Source organism: Neofelis nebulosa, chromosome 15 (genome assembly GCF_028018385.1).
Source record: "Neofelis nebulosa isolate mNeoNeb1 chromosome 15, mNeoNeb1.pri, whole genome shotgun sequence".
NCBI lineage: Eukaryota > Metazoa > Chordata > Mammalia > Carnivora > Felidae > Neofelis > Neofelis nebulosa.
This window is the reverse complement of record NC_080796.1, coordinates 47,325,402-47,340,818: the sequence shown is the minus strand read 5'-3', so window position 1 is coordinate 47,340,818 and position 15,417 is coordinate 47,325,402. Positions and strand designations below refer to the sequence as shown.

The following is a 15,417-nucleotide window of genomic DNA, read 5'->3' as shown; positions in this document are numbered from 1 at the left end:
CTGGCCGCAGGTCCCCAGGACGACCCCATAGGTAAGAGTCCTGGAGCTCTTCTGGGCACCTGGGAAACCTCATGCGCAGGGCAGAGGGTCAGGGAGCACGCAGAGGGGAGAAACGGGGGCCTGGGTTGTCCCTCTGGGTGGCACTGTTGACCCCGGCATTCCCCAGGCATCACAGCTGGCCTTCAAAGGTTTGAGCAAGGCACAGGGAATCTAAGACAGGGGGCGCTGAGCAAGGATCCTGCTTGCCTATATCTAAGGGAGGGAAAAAAAGCTCCTGGCAGTTGCCATCTGAACGCTCTTTACCTGTAGGCCTGGAGAGCTGGGCCCCAGAAATGAGGACGAGGGGGGCACATAGGGTGCAGGCGCTCTGGAGTCCAGGAAATAGGGGGGAATAAGGAAGGAAGCTACCGAGTGCCCCAGCCGGAGTGAGTGGGCCCTCCCCCAACCTGGGTTGCCCTCACAGCACCTTGCCCTGTGCCACCCGGGCCAGGCACGGCCCCAGAGACTAGGGCCGGGTGCCTCGGGAACCTGGAGCGAATGAGCATTCAGTGAGCCCTACTGCGTGCCAGTTATGTCACCCATCCTCCCATTTAGGCGACTTGTCAACCCATCTTTCAGAGGGGAAGGCTCAGAGGAGAGAGGCATCTTGCTCAGGATCGCTCAGGTATGATCACCGCGCTTCCGGAAAAGTAGCTTATTTCCTAAGCTTTAAGCCGAAAAACCGTAACAGCTAATGTGCCTGGTCGTAGAGCTTTGTATGTATTGACTCAAACTTATCCCACAGGGTTTGGTCCCAGAGTCCAAGCCCCTAACCGTTATACACATGGCCTCTGTCATGACGGCAGGGGACAGCAACAGCCAGAAAATACCGAGCGGTAAGATGATGCGCCTAAGTAGTTATCGATGCCTCCTCTGTGACTGTCCTGGTCAGAGCCACACCTGTTATCTCTCCTGAACTCCTTTTCTAGATACAGAAGAATCCCAAACATGCACCAAACCACAGCACCACAAGAACAAAAGACCGTTGCCCTCCCTGTGGGCACGGCCTGGAGCCTGAGAAGAGCCCCTGAGGCAGGCAAAGCCGAGGAAGGGGGAAGAAGAGAAGAGACAGACCCTGAGCACTGAGAACCGGGGGCTTGGGAGTGGGGTCCTCCCTGCCCCGAGGCTGGGTGAGTGTGGCTTGAAGAGAGGGCCAAGCAGGGCCCCTTCCTGTTCATACCCTGTGCTCCTGAAGGTCTCTTCGCCTCCACTGGCCCCTCCAACCAGATTCCACACAGCACAAGGTGGGACCTTTCCAATTACAGTGTTGCCTCAAAGGTAGAATTTAAACCTGTGCCTCCTGGGCTTCCTTACAGTATAACAGTCACACTGCAGGCTTTGAAGTCCCACAGCCCTGGATTTGTGTCCTCAATGCTGCCTCTCTCCAGCTGTGTGATAGCTGCAAGCTACTACTTAAACTCTGCGGGCCTTAGTTTCCTCCTCTGTTAATTGGGGATAACGCTAATGACCGTGGGCACCGATTAAACGGATTAAACCAAATAACCCCTGTAGAGCACTTATTTCACACAAAGGAAGAGCTCAGTCACGTGTCAGCTGTTATTACTTTGATCAAATAGTTTTATCACGTACTAGATGACGTGAGTAGGTCACTTGCCCTCTCTGGGCCTCAATTTCCTCACCTTTCAAAGGAAGAGGCTACCAGACCGATGCAGAAAACCTCACTCAGTTACAATATTCAGTGCCCCAGGACATTTCCTGCCCTCTGCCCTGCTTAGTACTTCTTCCAGACATGTTGACCTCTGGCATCGCAAGAGTGGAAACTTAAAAAAATAAATAAATAAGTAAATAAATAAAATAAGGAGTGGAAACTTCACTTGATTTGCCCTGATTCTCTCCCAGAGGCCTCAGGATGCCTGGAGCAAGGATACAAGAGACATGATGGTTGGGCAAACAGGAAGGGACGCCCACCCCCTCCAGGGGCCCCAGAGGCTGCATCTAGCCCCTCTGCAGGCAGAACCGGGCCTCCCCTGAGCTTGGCAATGCATCTCTACCCCCATCACCCCCTCAGATCCCCCTGCCCTTTCCTCTGTCAAATCCCAGATCCAGAAAGATCTTGAAGTTCCCCGAATTGTACCTCCCTCCCAACCCGGATGCTGTAGCATCTTCACAGGGCACTTAATCACCCTTCCAAGTGCCAGGGAAATCGGTGCCTCTCCAGACGATTCATCCCATGCCAGGCAGTCTGGTCTGTGTGTCAAGAAAGTCTTCGCTTTCATGGAACCAAAACCCACTAAGCTGAAGGTCGCCATGGCGGCTGGCGGTTCTGCCGCTCTCTCCCTTGCTGTCCCTGGCCTCATTTCCCAGCCATCACCCCTCTACTGAACCACAAGTGGATTGTCAAAGCTGGAAGTACCTTTAGAAGGGAAGAGCCCTTTTGCTTTCCAAATGACGAGGCAGGGGCTATTTAGATGCGATGTTTACAGAAAATGGGTTGTTCATAAAAAACAAATTCACACGGGCAAAAAGAAAGAAAAAAAAGTGACCTGCCCTCAGTTACAAAGCAAACTCATGGCAGCATCAGGCGTAGGGCCCATGTCCCATCTCCTAGGCCACTGCTTTCGGGAGCACATTTCCCTGCTTCTCTCACTGGCCCTCGTTCTGTCTGGTGAGCCAGAGTCTGTCTAATGCACTGCGTCTCAACCCTGGTTGTGCATTAGAACCACCTGGGAAGCTTTTCCTAAATCCCAGTGTCCAGACCACAGTGCAGCCCGATTACTCTCCGGGGCCGAATCTCTGGGTGAGGGGACATTAGGCATAAGTTTTGCAAGGGCGCCTCTAATGAACAATCATTAGTCTAGGGGAAGTCTACCCCTTAGACCGCTCCCTGGGTCACCTGGGAAGCACCACTGGGAAACATCTGTCTGGCCTGAGAGGCATTTGGGGACAGGAACCATGAGTGTGAAGAGCTAGAAGATTCCAGAGAGGCGATCCACCAGTGGGTTGACAAAGGTCCTTCCTTTGGTTCTGTGGAGGGGCCTTGGGGTCACTGGGGTGGGCAGGCAAGCTAGAGCCTGGGCTCTACTCACCCCCCTCATCCAGTTTATATCACCCCCCTCATCCAGTTTATATCCTCCCTCCCCTTTCTTATTTTTCAGGACTTCCACACAAGGTGTTTGTGTTTTAAGTTTCTGCAGGTAAACATGTTGGAAAATGTATTCCAGCATCTGCTTTTTAAAGGTAAGAAAACTGATGCCCAGGGAGAGGAAGTCTGAGTGTCCTCCATGGCACCCGTTCTGGGATCTGCTGCTCACGAGACCCACTTCCGGACATCCAGTCTTTTTTTTTTTTTTTTTTTTTTTTTTAAATTTTTTTTTCAACGTTTTTTATTTATTTTTGGGACAGAGAGAGACAGAGCATGAACGGGGAAGGGGCAGAGAGAGAGGGAGACACACAGAATTGGAAACAGGCTCCAGGCTCCGAGCCATCAGCCCAGAGCCTGACGCGGGGCTCGAACTCACAGACCGCGAGATCGTGACCTGGCTGAAGTCGGACGCTTAACCAACTGCGCCACCCAGGCGCCCCAGGACATCCAGTCTTTTGACAGGACAAGGGCAGTAGGCCCCACCTGCTGGAGAAAAAAGGCTCAGAGGGTCTCCCTGGGTTCCTGGAGCCTCCAGCAGCCTTCTCCCATGAGCCAAGGGGAAGGGTCCCCCAAAACAACTCACAAGTCTCTCCTCCCTAGGTCCATTCGTTCATTTCATCAACACAAGTGGAACCCCAATTCTGGGCCAGGCATGGCTGCTGTCCAGCCAGGAGAGTAAGCACAGTCAGCGTCAACTAAGACCGCTCACTACAGCATGGTGAGGGCAACACGAGAGGCCCTCAGGGGCGGGGCCTGAGAGGTACTCACTCCTCCCCACCCCTCTGTGGCCTCAGGCCAGGGCTTCCGTTGGGATTGAGCCCGAGCTCCTGGAGGCAGCCCGATGCCCTTTTCCAGCCTCAATCTTTAACAACATGGCATGAGCCAAGAACCCCAAGCCACAGCCTCCCAGAGATTTGGGGGCTCAAACCAGGAGTAGAGAGTCTGGGGAAAATCTCTCGCCCAGTCTCTTGAGGGCATAGAGCGGAGGCAAGTCCTTGAACTGTCAAACCCCTCTGTTTCCCAGGTCTGGGTCTGTTGAGAAGCAACCGAGGCCCAACGGGAGTCTTTCTGGATGGCCCAGACCAGCCTAACATAGACAGGGGTGCAGGCCTCAGCAGCAAAGACACCAAGGTTCAAGCCTCACGCAGCTCTCTGGGAGGGGGGCAGCTGTGGGGGAAGAAACTTGTGAGGGAAGAGGCAGCTGGGGCACACACACACATAGACTCTCTCTCTCTCTCTCTCTCCTTTCCTCTCCCCCTCCCTCTTTCCTCTCTCTACCCCCCTCCCTCTCTCCCTCTCTTCTTCCCTCTATCTTTCTCTCTCCCACCCTCTCTCTCTCTTCTTCTCTCTCTCCCTCCCTCCTGCCCTCACTCTTTCTCTCTCTCTCTCCCTTCCTCCCTCTCTATCTCCCTCTTTCTCTCCCTTTCTTCCTCTCTCCCCCTTCCTCTCTCCCTTCTCTCTCTCTCTCTTTCTGCCCCTTCTGCTTCCTCTGTATGAGGCAGGAGCCATTTAGGGCATGACAGCCTCCTAGGAGCCAGCTCCACACCCTGAGACTGTGGGTCAGGATACAGGAGCTCTGGCCTCAGCTGTGCCCTTACCCTGACAGGGCACACAGGGCAGGTGCCCTCAGGGGGGCAGTCGCTTTCCCACACACCTGCAGCAACAAAAACTGTGCTCCCCTCAGGACAGCTCAGGTGCAGGAGCAGGGTCTGGGCCTTCATAACTCTACAGGACACACATGCCCCCATACAGTCTTTTTATTATTTTTTTTTAATGTTTTTATTTATTTTGGAGACAGAGAGAGCATGAGCAGGGGCGGGCAGAGAGAGAGGGAGACACAGAATCCGAAGCAGGCTCCAGGCTCTGAGCTGTCAGCACGGAGCCCGACGCGGGGCCCGAACTCACCGACCGTGAGATCGTGACCCGAGCTGAAGTCAGACACTTAACCGACTGAGCCACCCAGGTGCCCCTGCCCACGTATAGTCTTGAGAAAAGGCCTGAGGCTGGAAATTCCCCGCAGCGCTGGTTCTCTCAGTGCCACCCTGGTGACCAGAGCCTGTGGGGTTGAAGAGTTGGAAAACCAGCAGAGGAAGGAGAGGATCCAAGAGTAATACCTCCAGGTCAGGCGTGGGGCTGCGGTGGGAAGGACAGAGGGAGGCGTCTGCCAGAGTCACTTAGGAGAAGACCAGAGAGGGAGCCCCCCTTCCCTTTTTCGTCCTTCGCTTTTGAGAGCAAGGAGGCAGAGTGTCCCGCAGGGAGAGTCAGGCCTCAGAGAAAGGAAGACGCAGTTTGGGTAAGAGTCCCAGACCCAGAGAAGACAGGGCAGCAGCTAAAGTGACAGTCTCCCGGGACAAAAAAGGATTATTCTGCTGATGGTGGGCTTTACGGCTCTAGTTTTCTTACGGGTCTGGAAATGGAAGGATGCTGCAGCAAAAGAAACAACAGGAGACATCAGAAAGTACTTCCTGCCCAGATGCACGAAGAATCCCCTGCTGTGAAGCACTCGGGTCAGAGAATAAGCTCCCAAGACCACCCAACTCATCTCTAAAGTAGAGAACTCTGCAGTCAAAGTCCTGACACAAAGGTTTGGGGGGACCAGGTGGGTCTTCAAGGAGGAGGCAACGTGGGGGTCAATGGCAGAGCGGGGTGTGGGAGGTCTGGCTGTCCTGGGCTCCAACCAGCAGCCTCTCCTGGCCGCCCAGCTCACTGAGCCAAGGGCGCCAGTTTGCAGAAAGGGGGCGGGAGTCTTGCGGTTTCTCCAAGGCTTTGATTTATTGCCTAATGCAGGCAAAGAAGAAAGAGGAGGCTCATCTCTAAGCCGGAGACTTAGGAACGGGACAGGAGTCTCACATCTTCTGAAGGCCCAGCAAACAGAGCCCGCTCTCTAATCCTGGCTGCAGGTCTGAGCCTGCCACTGGGCACAGACACGCCACCAAGCAGGCTGCTAGCGCTGTGCGTCTGGTTCAGGATGCCTCCCCATACCCCCGGGCAGCAATGTTGATGGGGATCAAGACAGACTGAGAGGAGGAGCAGGAAGAAGGAGAAGTGAGGGGCGGGGCACAGAGAGGCGGAGGGAGGGAGAGCAAGGTCTGAGACAGAGAAGAGGAAGGCTGCAGTGACAAGGAGACTGAGGCTGGGGAGAGACGCTGGAGGACCCAAGGGCATCGCAGAGGGTGAGGGAAGGACAAGCCTGGAGTCAGAGACTCAGAGGCGGATCCAGAGAGAGGCTAAAGGCCAGAGGTGTCAGAGACCAACAACATGAAAAAGAAGAAAGTGCTTAGGGGCGCCTGGGTGGCTCAGTTGGTTAAGCCTCTGACTTCAGCTCAGGTCTTGATCTTGCAGTTTGTGAGTTTGAGCCCCGGGTCAGGCTCTGTGCTGACAGCTCGGAGCCTGGAGCCTGCTTCAGATTCTGTGTCTCCTCTCTCTCTGCTCCTCCCCACTTGTGCTCTCAAAAATAACAAATAAGCATTAAAAAAAAATAAAAAAAAAAAAAAGAAGAAAGTGCTTAGCCATGGACCATGGACTGTTTGTTGATCATCGAAAAGCCTGAAGCCATAGGCCAAGGGGCGGGGCCATTACTAGCCCATAAACAACAAATTAGAAAAGATATTCTTTTCTAGATGGATATGGCCCCAACCCAGGCACAGGACGTATTTAAGCCCCCTTCTTACCCATTCAGCCAGATGCTCTTGTGCAGGCAACAGCCTGCTCAACCGTACAAAGAAGATCCATAGGTCAAGTGAGGGCCGAGGGAGTAGCAGCACTGGGGAATGGCTCACCAGTATGGGAAAGCTCCAAGTGCTCATTCTACTACTCCAGGATCAACCTTCCAGATCCTCAACAGCCCCTGTGGTGATGTGCCTCCCCAGGAACCTCTCCTACCCACCTCAGACTCTGTGCACCCACTTCCCTCTACGTCCTCTCAGCCTCACTCATCGTACGAACATGAAGGGGGCCTTGTGGAAGACAGTCTTGGCTGGGACAAAGTGAGCCACGGATTGGGATGGAAGGAGATAGGTGTCTCAGCTTTCCCTTCTCTAGAAGGAACCAGTGGTTGAGTAGCAAGGGGCAAAGTTAGTGGAATAACATAAGGTCCTCTCCAACTCTCAGCTTCCTTTTGCTTTAAAGGAAAGACGAAAGGAGCCGGGACGAAGGAGCCTGAAAACCAAAGGCAGCGAGATATTTACACCGGGAATGGGGACTCAGAGCTGTAGCTGCAGAGAAAGGTTGGGTCTCAGGAGAAAGAACAGCCAAGGAAATCCAGTCTGGATTCCTCTTCCCCTGGCCTGAGATGTCTCAGAGAGAGCAAAGACCTATGCTGCTGGCCGCTATTCACATCACACACACACACACACACACACACACGCACATACACGCACATATGCATACACATACACACACTTCACCTCCCTGGAAGGCTGCCATAACTATCCGGTGCAATTAAATGTTCGTTCACAAATCAGAAGGTTTGTTATAAAAAAGGTGAAAGCAAAGCTAGGGAAATCACAATTAAAATGAAAAGTAAAGATGAGGAAATTAGCAAGCTTGTGACGAATCGAGACTCACATCTCTGTGTAAAATGGGGATTACTTATACTTACAGGATTTTCAGGCTGTAGAGGCCAGAGAATGCTTGTCCTGGGATGTGTGAGAGATGGTTCCCTGAGAGCCGCCTGCAAATCAGGAAGAAGGGTCAGTGATGTCGGCAGGGAACCCACAGGGGGTAACTGCCTTCTTCAGCATCTCGGGGATCTGGGAGGGGAAGGCAGGGGTGAAAACTACTTGCTGAGATCTACAATGTGTTCGATACCTCACACCCATTCTCGCTGCTCACAATTACCCTGCGTGGTGCCTAGCATTATCCCCAAATTTCAAAGGAGAAATTTCTGAGGGGTCAAGTTCTTTCCTCTAGGGGTGACAGAGATAGGCAGTGGCCCAACTTGGTGTTCTCACTCGGACCTCACTCACTTCCACGGTCCTGTCCTTCCCGCTCCACAGTGTCCCGTCCCGTCCCCTGCTAACCTGGATTACCCACCACTGCCCTCACCTGCCGGACTGCACTGCATCCCGTCACCGAGGGAGGGCTGGGCACAGACAGGGTGGGACCTTGTCTCCCCATGCCCTCAGCGACACAGCTAACCCACGCTAATCCAGGAGGGTTAGGAAATGGGGTTTGGGAATTAGCTTAACATTCGAGTCTAATTAGGCGTCTCCACATTTGTCATGGGGTGATCGCCAGTTCTAAAAGGAGCAAATGTGATGGAATATACTTAATGCCCAAACCGGACCGAACAGAGTTGAACCGTGGATGATGTGGAAGGCACTTGGGAGCTCCCAAGTCCCCAGTGACATTATTATGCACCTCAGTTCCAACAGAGAGGCTGCTGATATACAGGTTGACATACCTCTAAAGCTGTTTTTTTTTCTTTTTTTTAAAATATATCTTTGTTAAGAATCTTGTTATTTGGCATTTGTTGTTTAAAAAACAAAACAAGGGGCGCCTGGGTGGCTCAGTCGGTTGAGCGGCCGACTTCGGCTCAGGTCATGATCTCACGGTCCGTGAGTTCGAGCCCCGCATCAGGCTCTGTGCTGACAGCTCAGAGCCTGGAGCCTATTTCGGATTCTGTGTCTCCCTCTCTCTGACCCTCCCCCATTCATGCTCTGTCTCTCTCTGTCTCAAAAATAAATAAACGTTAAAAAAAAATTTAAAAACAAAACAAGGGGGGCCTGGGTGGTTCAGTCGGCTAAGTGTCCACCTTCGGCTCAGATCATGATCTCATGGTTGGTTCGTGAGTTCGAGCCCTCATCGGGCTCCGTACTGACATCTTGGAGCCTGGATCCTGCTTCTCAGATTCTTTGTCTCCCTCTCTCTCTCTCTGCCCCTCCTCCCCCTCAAAAGTATAAATAAATATTAAAAAAATTTTGTAAAACAAAACAAAAATGTGTGGAAAGACATCATGATATTTGGGGTCCCCAACCTTGGATTCTAGAGGTGGGCATTCGCCATGGAAGGGTCCTAGAGATGGAACCTTTAAAATGGGCCCAAGCCCTTTGCAGGGACCTAAAGTTGGAAGGACCAGCCTTCGGTTCCCAGGGTGTATAGATCACCTGCCCCAGCTCCTCAGCCTTCACACCTGCCTTTCACTCCACCTTAGAAGGCCCCTGGCTGCCCCTCATTCTGTCACCTCCTTTGAAAACTGGCTTGGGGTCCCTGGGTGGCTCAGTTGGACCCTTGATTTTGGCTCAGGTCATGATCTCATGGTTCGGGAGCATGCTTCAGATTCTCTTTCTCTCCCTCTCTTTCTACCCCTCCCCACCTCCAACCAATAAATAAACTTAAAAAGAAGAAAGAAATGGGGCGCCTGGGTGGCTCAGTCGGTTGAGCATCCGACTTCGGCTCAGGTCATGATCTCACATTTGTGGGTTTGAGCCCCCACATCAGGCTCTGTGCTGACAGCTCGGAGCCTGGAGCCTGCTTCGGATTCTGGGTCTCCTTCTCTCTCTGCCCCTCCCCCTCTCACGCTTTGTCTCACTCTGTTTCTCAAAAATAAATAAATGTAAAAAAATTTTTTTTAAAAAAAGAAGAAAGAAGGAAAGAAAGAAAGAAAGAAAGAAAGAAAGAAAGAAAGAAAGAAAGAAAACTGGCTTACTACTCCCCACCAAGAAGGCTCCTTCTCTGCGGGCCAGCCTACAGCACCCGCGCCCTGAGCTCTTCCTTACACAGAATGCCCCAGGTGCCCACACTCAGCTGCCACCCCTCCTACTAGCTCCTGGGCACAGATCTGCTGCCTCACCGGGAAGCTCCCCGAGGGCAGCGGGCAGGTCTTCTATCTTGTTTTCCTCCCGAGCACCTTGAGCTTGTCGTTCACACAGAGGGGGAGCTCAGTAAGTATGTGGTCTAGAAAACCCTGCGGTGGCCCTGGGGGGTTGATGGGATCCTATCTGCAGCAGGGCCAGGCTGACTGCCTTTGGGGTGAGTACTGTCGAGGGTGGAGATGGGAAATCTGTTAGGGGAGCAGGGGGGCCGGGGTGGAGGTGGAACTGCGAGTGTTTTCAGAGCCAGGAGCCCACGCTTTGCACAGTTGAAGCAAACCTTAGTAGAGCCCCGCGGATCGACAGTGGTGCAAAACCAAGAAAGAGCAGGCTGGGGGCGGGGCGGGGCGGGGGGGTGGGTGGAGGTTAGGGACAAGGCTGGGATGAATGCAAGGATGGGGAGCAGACTGGCCTGGCTTCCCCAAGCAGACAGGCTGGGCACTCCAACCAAAGAGAAGATTTACGCACGCGAGAACAACAGCCGTGGGAAGACGTTAACCAGGGGGGACTTTGTGGAGGAAGTGGGCCTTGTGTTTGGCAATGATAGAGGAATGGTTTGGGCCCCAGGGGAGGAAAAGACGGTGGGCATGCCAGGTGGGAGCGGAAGTCTCCTGCTCAAATGCAGAGCGGAAACCAGGATGGTGAACGTGACTCGTCTCAGTGGAGCAAAGTTGGCCAGGTAGGTTTAGGCCAGGTTGGGGGAGGGTCTTAGAAGTGGATCTTTTAGGGGCGCCTGGGTGGCTCAGTCGATTGAACATCCGACTCTTCATTTCTGCTCAGGTCATGATACCAGGGTCATAGGATCGAGCCCCATGTCAGGCTCCATGCCTGCTTAAGATTCTCTCTCTCTCTCTCTCTCTCTCCCTGTCTCTCTCTCTCTCTCCCTCTGCCCCTCTCCCCCTCTCATACTCTCTCTTCCTCTAAAAAAAAAAAAAAGTGAATCCTTTAGGCAATGGGGAGCCAGAGAAGGTTCTTGAGCTGGTGAGATGCACCTTGAAGATGTGCAGAGTACATTTGTAAGAAGGCAGAAGATCTCAGCTGGGAGGCTGGTGCAGCCTCCAGCTGTGAGTGGACACCCAGGGCAGTAGCAGTGGGAATAGTGAAGAAGGGGTAGAGGTGAGAGGTGCTGCAGAGAAAGAACCCCCAGGATGGTGGCTGGTAGCCGGACGTGGGGGATGGAAGCAGGTCAAAGATGACCCCCAGGAAGAGACGCAGCCATTGACAGAAAGAGGGAGAAGGTGCAAATAAGAGCCGACGGCAGGGAGGACAAGAGCTAGATTTCAGAGTCCCTATGCCATGTGGCCCCACAACAGCACCCGGGGTCCACAGCTGGCCCAGGCATCGGCCGAATACCCTGCTATCAAGAACAGCATCCCAAGCCCCTTTCCTTTGAGCTCCAGCCTTCTTCCCGGGGAGCCCTGGCTCCTACAGCTCTCAGTGGTCCCAAAGTTCCAACCCCCAGCCCCACGACACCTCTACTTACAGCTCCTCCAGGAAGCGCAGGTGGTGGAAGAGGCCAGGCTGCAGCTCCGTGAGGTTGTTCATGCTCAGGTCTCTGCATGGAGAGAAAATGCGAAGGGAGCCGTGAGCTGCCCATCGGCCCCAACCCGTACTGTCCAGCTCCAGACGCCCACAGAGGGCCCCCACCATTCCCACAGCACCCCCAACACACACACACACACACACACACACACACACCATGCCATCTAATTCCAAAGCCAGCCTGGCCACACACAGCAGGTGCGTTCGTTAAGAGTAAGCACCAGGGGGCGCCTGGATGGCTCAGGAGGTTGAGGGTCCGACTTCAGCTCAGGTCATGATCTCACTGCTTGTGGGCCCGAGCTCCGAGTCAGGCTCTGTGCTGACAGCTCAGAGCCTAGAGCCTGCTTCAGATTCTGTCTCCCTTTCTCTCCACCCCTCCCCCACTGGTGCTCTGTCTCTCTCTCTCTCTCAAAAATAAATAAACATTAAAAAAAAAAAAAAGAGTGAGCACTGGGCTGGGAGTCAGGCCTTCCGGGTTCATATGGGCATTCCCTCCATGGTTTCCAATTTTGCCCTCTGCCTCTCTCCTTCCTCTGCCAGACTCCCCCAGGAATGGCTGTCGTTAGGACTCTGAAGGAGGCTGACCTTCCGGTAAGGGGAGAAGCTGGAGAACAACTCATAGAGTTTCAGAGCAGAAGGGAGGGGCCGCTGAATACAAGTAACACCTCATGCTTTCTTTTAACCAAAGGGGAAACGGAAGCCCAGAGATTCCTGACATTACTAATGATCTGTAGAGCAGGTTCATGCAATATTCACGCACTCATCCCAGCAGTGTCCATGAGGGTTCATCTTTTTATTCAATCCCAGAACCAGCGCGATTTTGCTGCCCTCTGAGTTCTCTGCCAGCCACATTCCTGTTAACTTTCCTCCTGCAGACTCCTGCCTTTCTCTGGCCAGAGGACCCGACCTGGAGCACATTCCAGAAGATGCCTAGATTCCTGAGCCGTGGGATGCAGATCCTGATCCCTCCGTGGATTCCCACCTTGGATCAGTTCTTCCTCCCCATATTATCTGAGAGATCCAGTGGGTGGTTTCAGGGTCACCGTCCTCTAATGATGCCTTGCACACATGCAAGGCCTACTGTGTCAGGCACAGGCTAACCTTTAACCAAAGAACTCCACGTAATTCTTGCAACGGCCCCAAGGTAGACTCCACTGTTATCTCCATTTCACATTCAAGAAAACAAAGAAGAAAAAGCATTGAGCTTTGGAGTCAAAAGGCCCTGAAGTGGGGGCCCCCGGGTGGCGCAGTGGGTTAAGCATCTGACTTTGGCTCAGGCCATGATCTTATGGTTAGTGAGTTCGAGCACTGCATGGGGCTCTCTGCTGACAGTATGGAGCCTACTACTTGAGATTCTCTCTCTCTTTGCCCCTCCCCTCCCTGCCCCTCCCCCACTTGTGCGCCTGCTCACTCTCTCTCTCAAAAATAAATAAACATTAAAGACAAAAAATGTTAAAGGCCCTGAGGTCAACTCTCTCCTCTACTTACCTATCAGATCTTGGGCTCTTAACCACTATGACCTTCCGTTTCCTCATCCATAAAAATGGGATGAATCACACTAAACTCCTAGGGTCCTTGTAAGGATTAAATGAGCCAATGCTTACAGACTGCCTCACAAATAGTACATACACAATAAATACGCCTTCTTCCCTCCGTCCGTCCCTCAGTGACCTGTGGGCAAGTGTCCTGAACCAACAGGTGGAGGGGGGTGGGGGGAGGAGGTGGGAAGGAGTCGGTGCCTTCTTTGTTGGCCCTGCTCTGTTAGCATTTCCTTCTTGGTTGTGCCTGGCTGAGTAGCAATGTCGGAGTGCACGCGTGTGTCTCACATTTGGGTTCCATCCTATTTCAAACTCTTAACAGCTGCTTCTCACCTCTGCCAGCACCCTCCCCGAGGGGTATAGATGTGGGCCCAAAGCAGACCACCGCATTGCTGGGTGCCGCCCCCAGGCCTTCCCGCTGCTTTCTCCCTTCCTTAGGAATGCACTTTTGCAGTCAAACCTGAGTGTCTCCATTCTCCCCCAAGAAATGAGGGCGCTTTCTGTGTGTGCTCAGAAAAGCAGGCTGGAGATGGTGGGGAAATGTGTGCTGGGGAGCTCGGTTCCAGTCTATAAAAAGACTGTTTAGTCTCAAATGTTTTATCTTTGATAACGCCTGGCCTCCGGATGCCATGTCCTCTGAAGAAGGAAGACATTCTGTTCAGAGCAGAGCCAAGGAACTGGCAGGCTGAGCTCCGCAGCTCGCTCCCCTCTCCATGTGGGGACAGGAGGGCCATCCCTGGGCCTGCCCCATCCAGAAAGAGGGCTAGGCAGAAGGTGTTGCTGGGGTGCTGATGGTGCAGAACCAAGAAGGGTGTTTGGTGGATTTCATGTCAGAGTTTGGTTCTCAGGGTGTTTCCAGGCTCCACCCGCCCGGGGTTCCGGCGGAGAGGTAAAGATGTAGGGGTGCACTGGACCGTGGCCAGGGAAAGAATGGCGAGGCCCACGGAACCTGCATCTGACTGGACTCCTCCCCCTCGCGTCCTGGGCCTGGCTCATTCTCAGCCAGGCAGGGAGGCACAAGGTGCCACAAAAAACGATTACCTCTAAATATTTACACTGCGCACTTCTGGACATGTCTCCACAGGAGCGGGAGCGGGAGTTCAAGGAGCACACGGGGCATGTGACTCAGGCCTCATCACTCAGCTGTCCCTCCAGGGGCCGCACCTCAGAGGCTCTGATGTGGCTCCATGCACCCACCCCACGCCCTCCGCCCCACCACCCCGACTAGCTAGCGGCCTCATTGTTCTCCCCTGGGGAGGAGGGGGCCTGCACCCCCCCGCCCGCCCCCACATCCTGCCCAAGACAACACATGACCCAGCTGCAGGGCTCTGTAAGGTGGGGGGCGGGGGGGCCGGGAGGGTGGATTTCAAATTCGGGGGGGGGGGGAGCTCCATTCAGACCTGGCCCTTTCACAGAAGACAAGGGGTGGGGCTGGTGCCCAGGAAAGGGGAAGGAAGAGGAATGTGGCAGCTGAGAGAGGGAGGTGCAAGTTTCAAAGCCGAGATCCTCCGATGCCACAGGCCTTGGGAATGGCGAAGGGCCCTGGCAAGAGGCGCTGGGCCCTGCTTGGCGTTAGAGTGGTGGCGGGGCGGGGGGGGGGGGGGGGGGGGGGGGAAGGGGGGGGCGTGGTGGTGCCTGGGCCGTCTCCGGGAAGGAGTCACCATGCAGGAACTCTCAACACAAGGGTTGTCCTGTGCAATGGTGGTTCTGAGATATGACTTTCCTGGGGGCTCAGCTGTCCTGGTGCAAGCCAGAGAGCACATTCAGGCCATACTTGCACCCAGGGGAAATAAGAGGGCTTCTGATCCTGGGGGTGCCTAGGGTTTGGCTGTGGCTGCATTTGCTCGGCTGTATGAACTTGTAAGCATCTACAAGGGCGGGGGCACATATTGGGCTCATGAATTCTTGGATGTGCTTGTCTTGTAGGGTGCTGGGCATGTGTGTGCCATGAGTGTGAGGACACACGTGTGTATCTGTCCGTGTGCACATTAGAGTATTGTACTGTTAAAAGTCACAAACTTTCTCAGAGCATCACATGTTATAAAGATAGAAATTCTTTGGGAGAGGGGCGCCTGGGTGGCTCAGTCGGTTAACCATCCAACTCTTGATTTTGGCCCAGGTCATGGGTCTCAGGGTCGTGGGATCAAGCCCCCCACATCATGTGCTGACAGCATGGAGCCTGCTTGGGATTCTCTCTCTCTCCCTCTCTCTCTGCCTTCCCCTCCCTGCTGTCAAAAACAAAACAAAACTTTAAAAAATGTTTAAAAATAAATAAAAAAGATATTCCTTGGGAGAAACAAAGAGCCTGACTCAAGTCTCACTCCTGTGGTTGGAAAACCTTTCTTGGCTGTGTGACCTCTGGCAAGCCCAGTTCCTTCTCTTG

At 53.6% G+C, this 15,417-nt stretch overlaps 1 protein-coding gene across 3 annotated transcripts in view; it reads right to left on the bottom strand.

Annotated features, from left to right (window-relative positions):
• LGR6 (leucine rich repeat containing G protein-coupled receptor 6) overlaps window positions 1-15,417 on the bottom strand; it is a 121,994-nt gene that overhangs the window by 82,909 nt on the left and 23,668 nt on the right. For all 3 annotated transcript variants that reach the window (XM_058700223.1, XM_058700224.1, XM_058700225.1), the window contains exons 2-3: window positions 11,438-11,509; window positions 7,743-7,814 (exon numbers count right to left, since the gene is read on the bottom strand). In XM_058700223.1, the coding sequence (XP_058556206.1) occupies window positions 7,743-7,814; window positions 11,438-11,509 (144 nt within the window). The remainder of the gene's footprint in view (window positions 1-7,742; window positions 7,815-11,437; window positions 11,510-15,417) is intronic.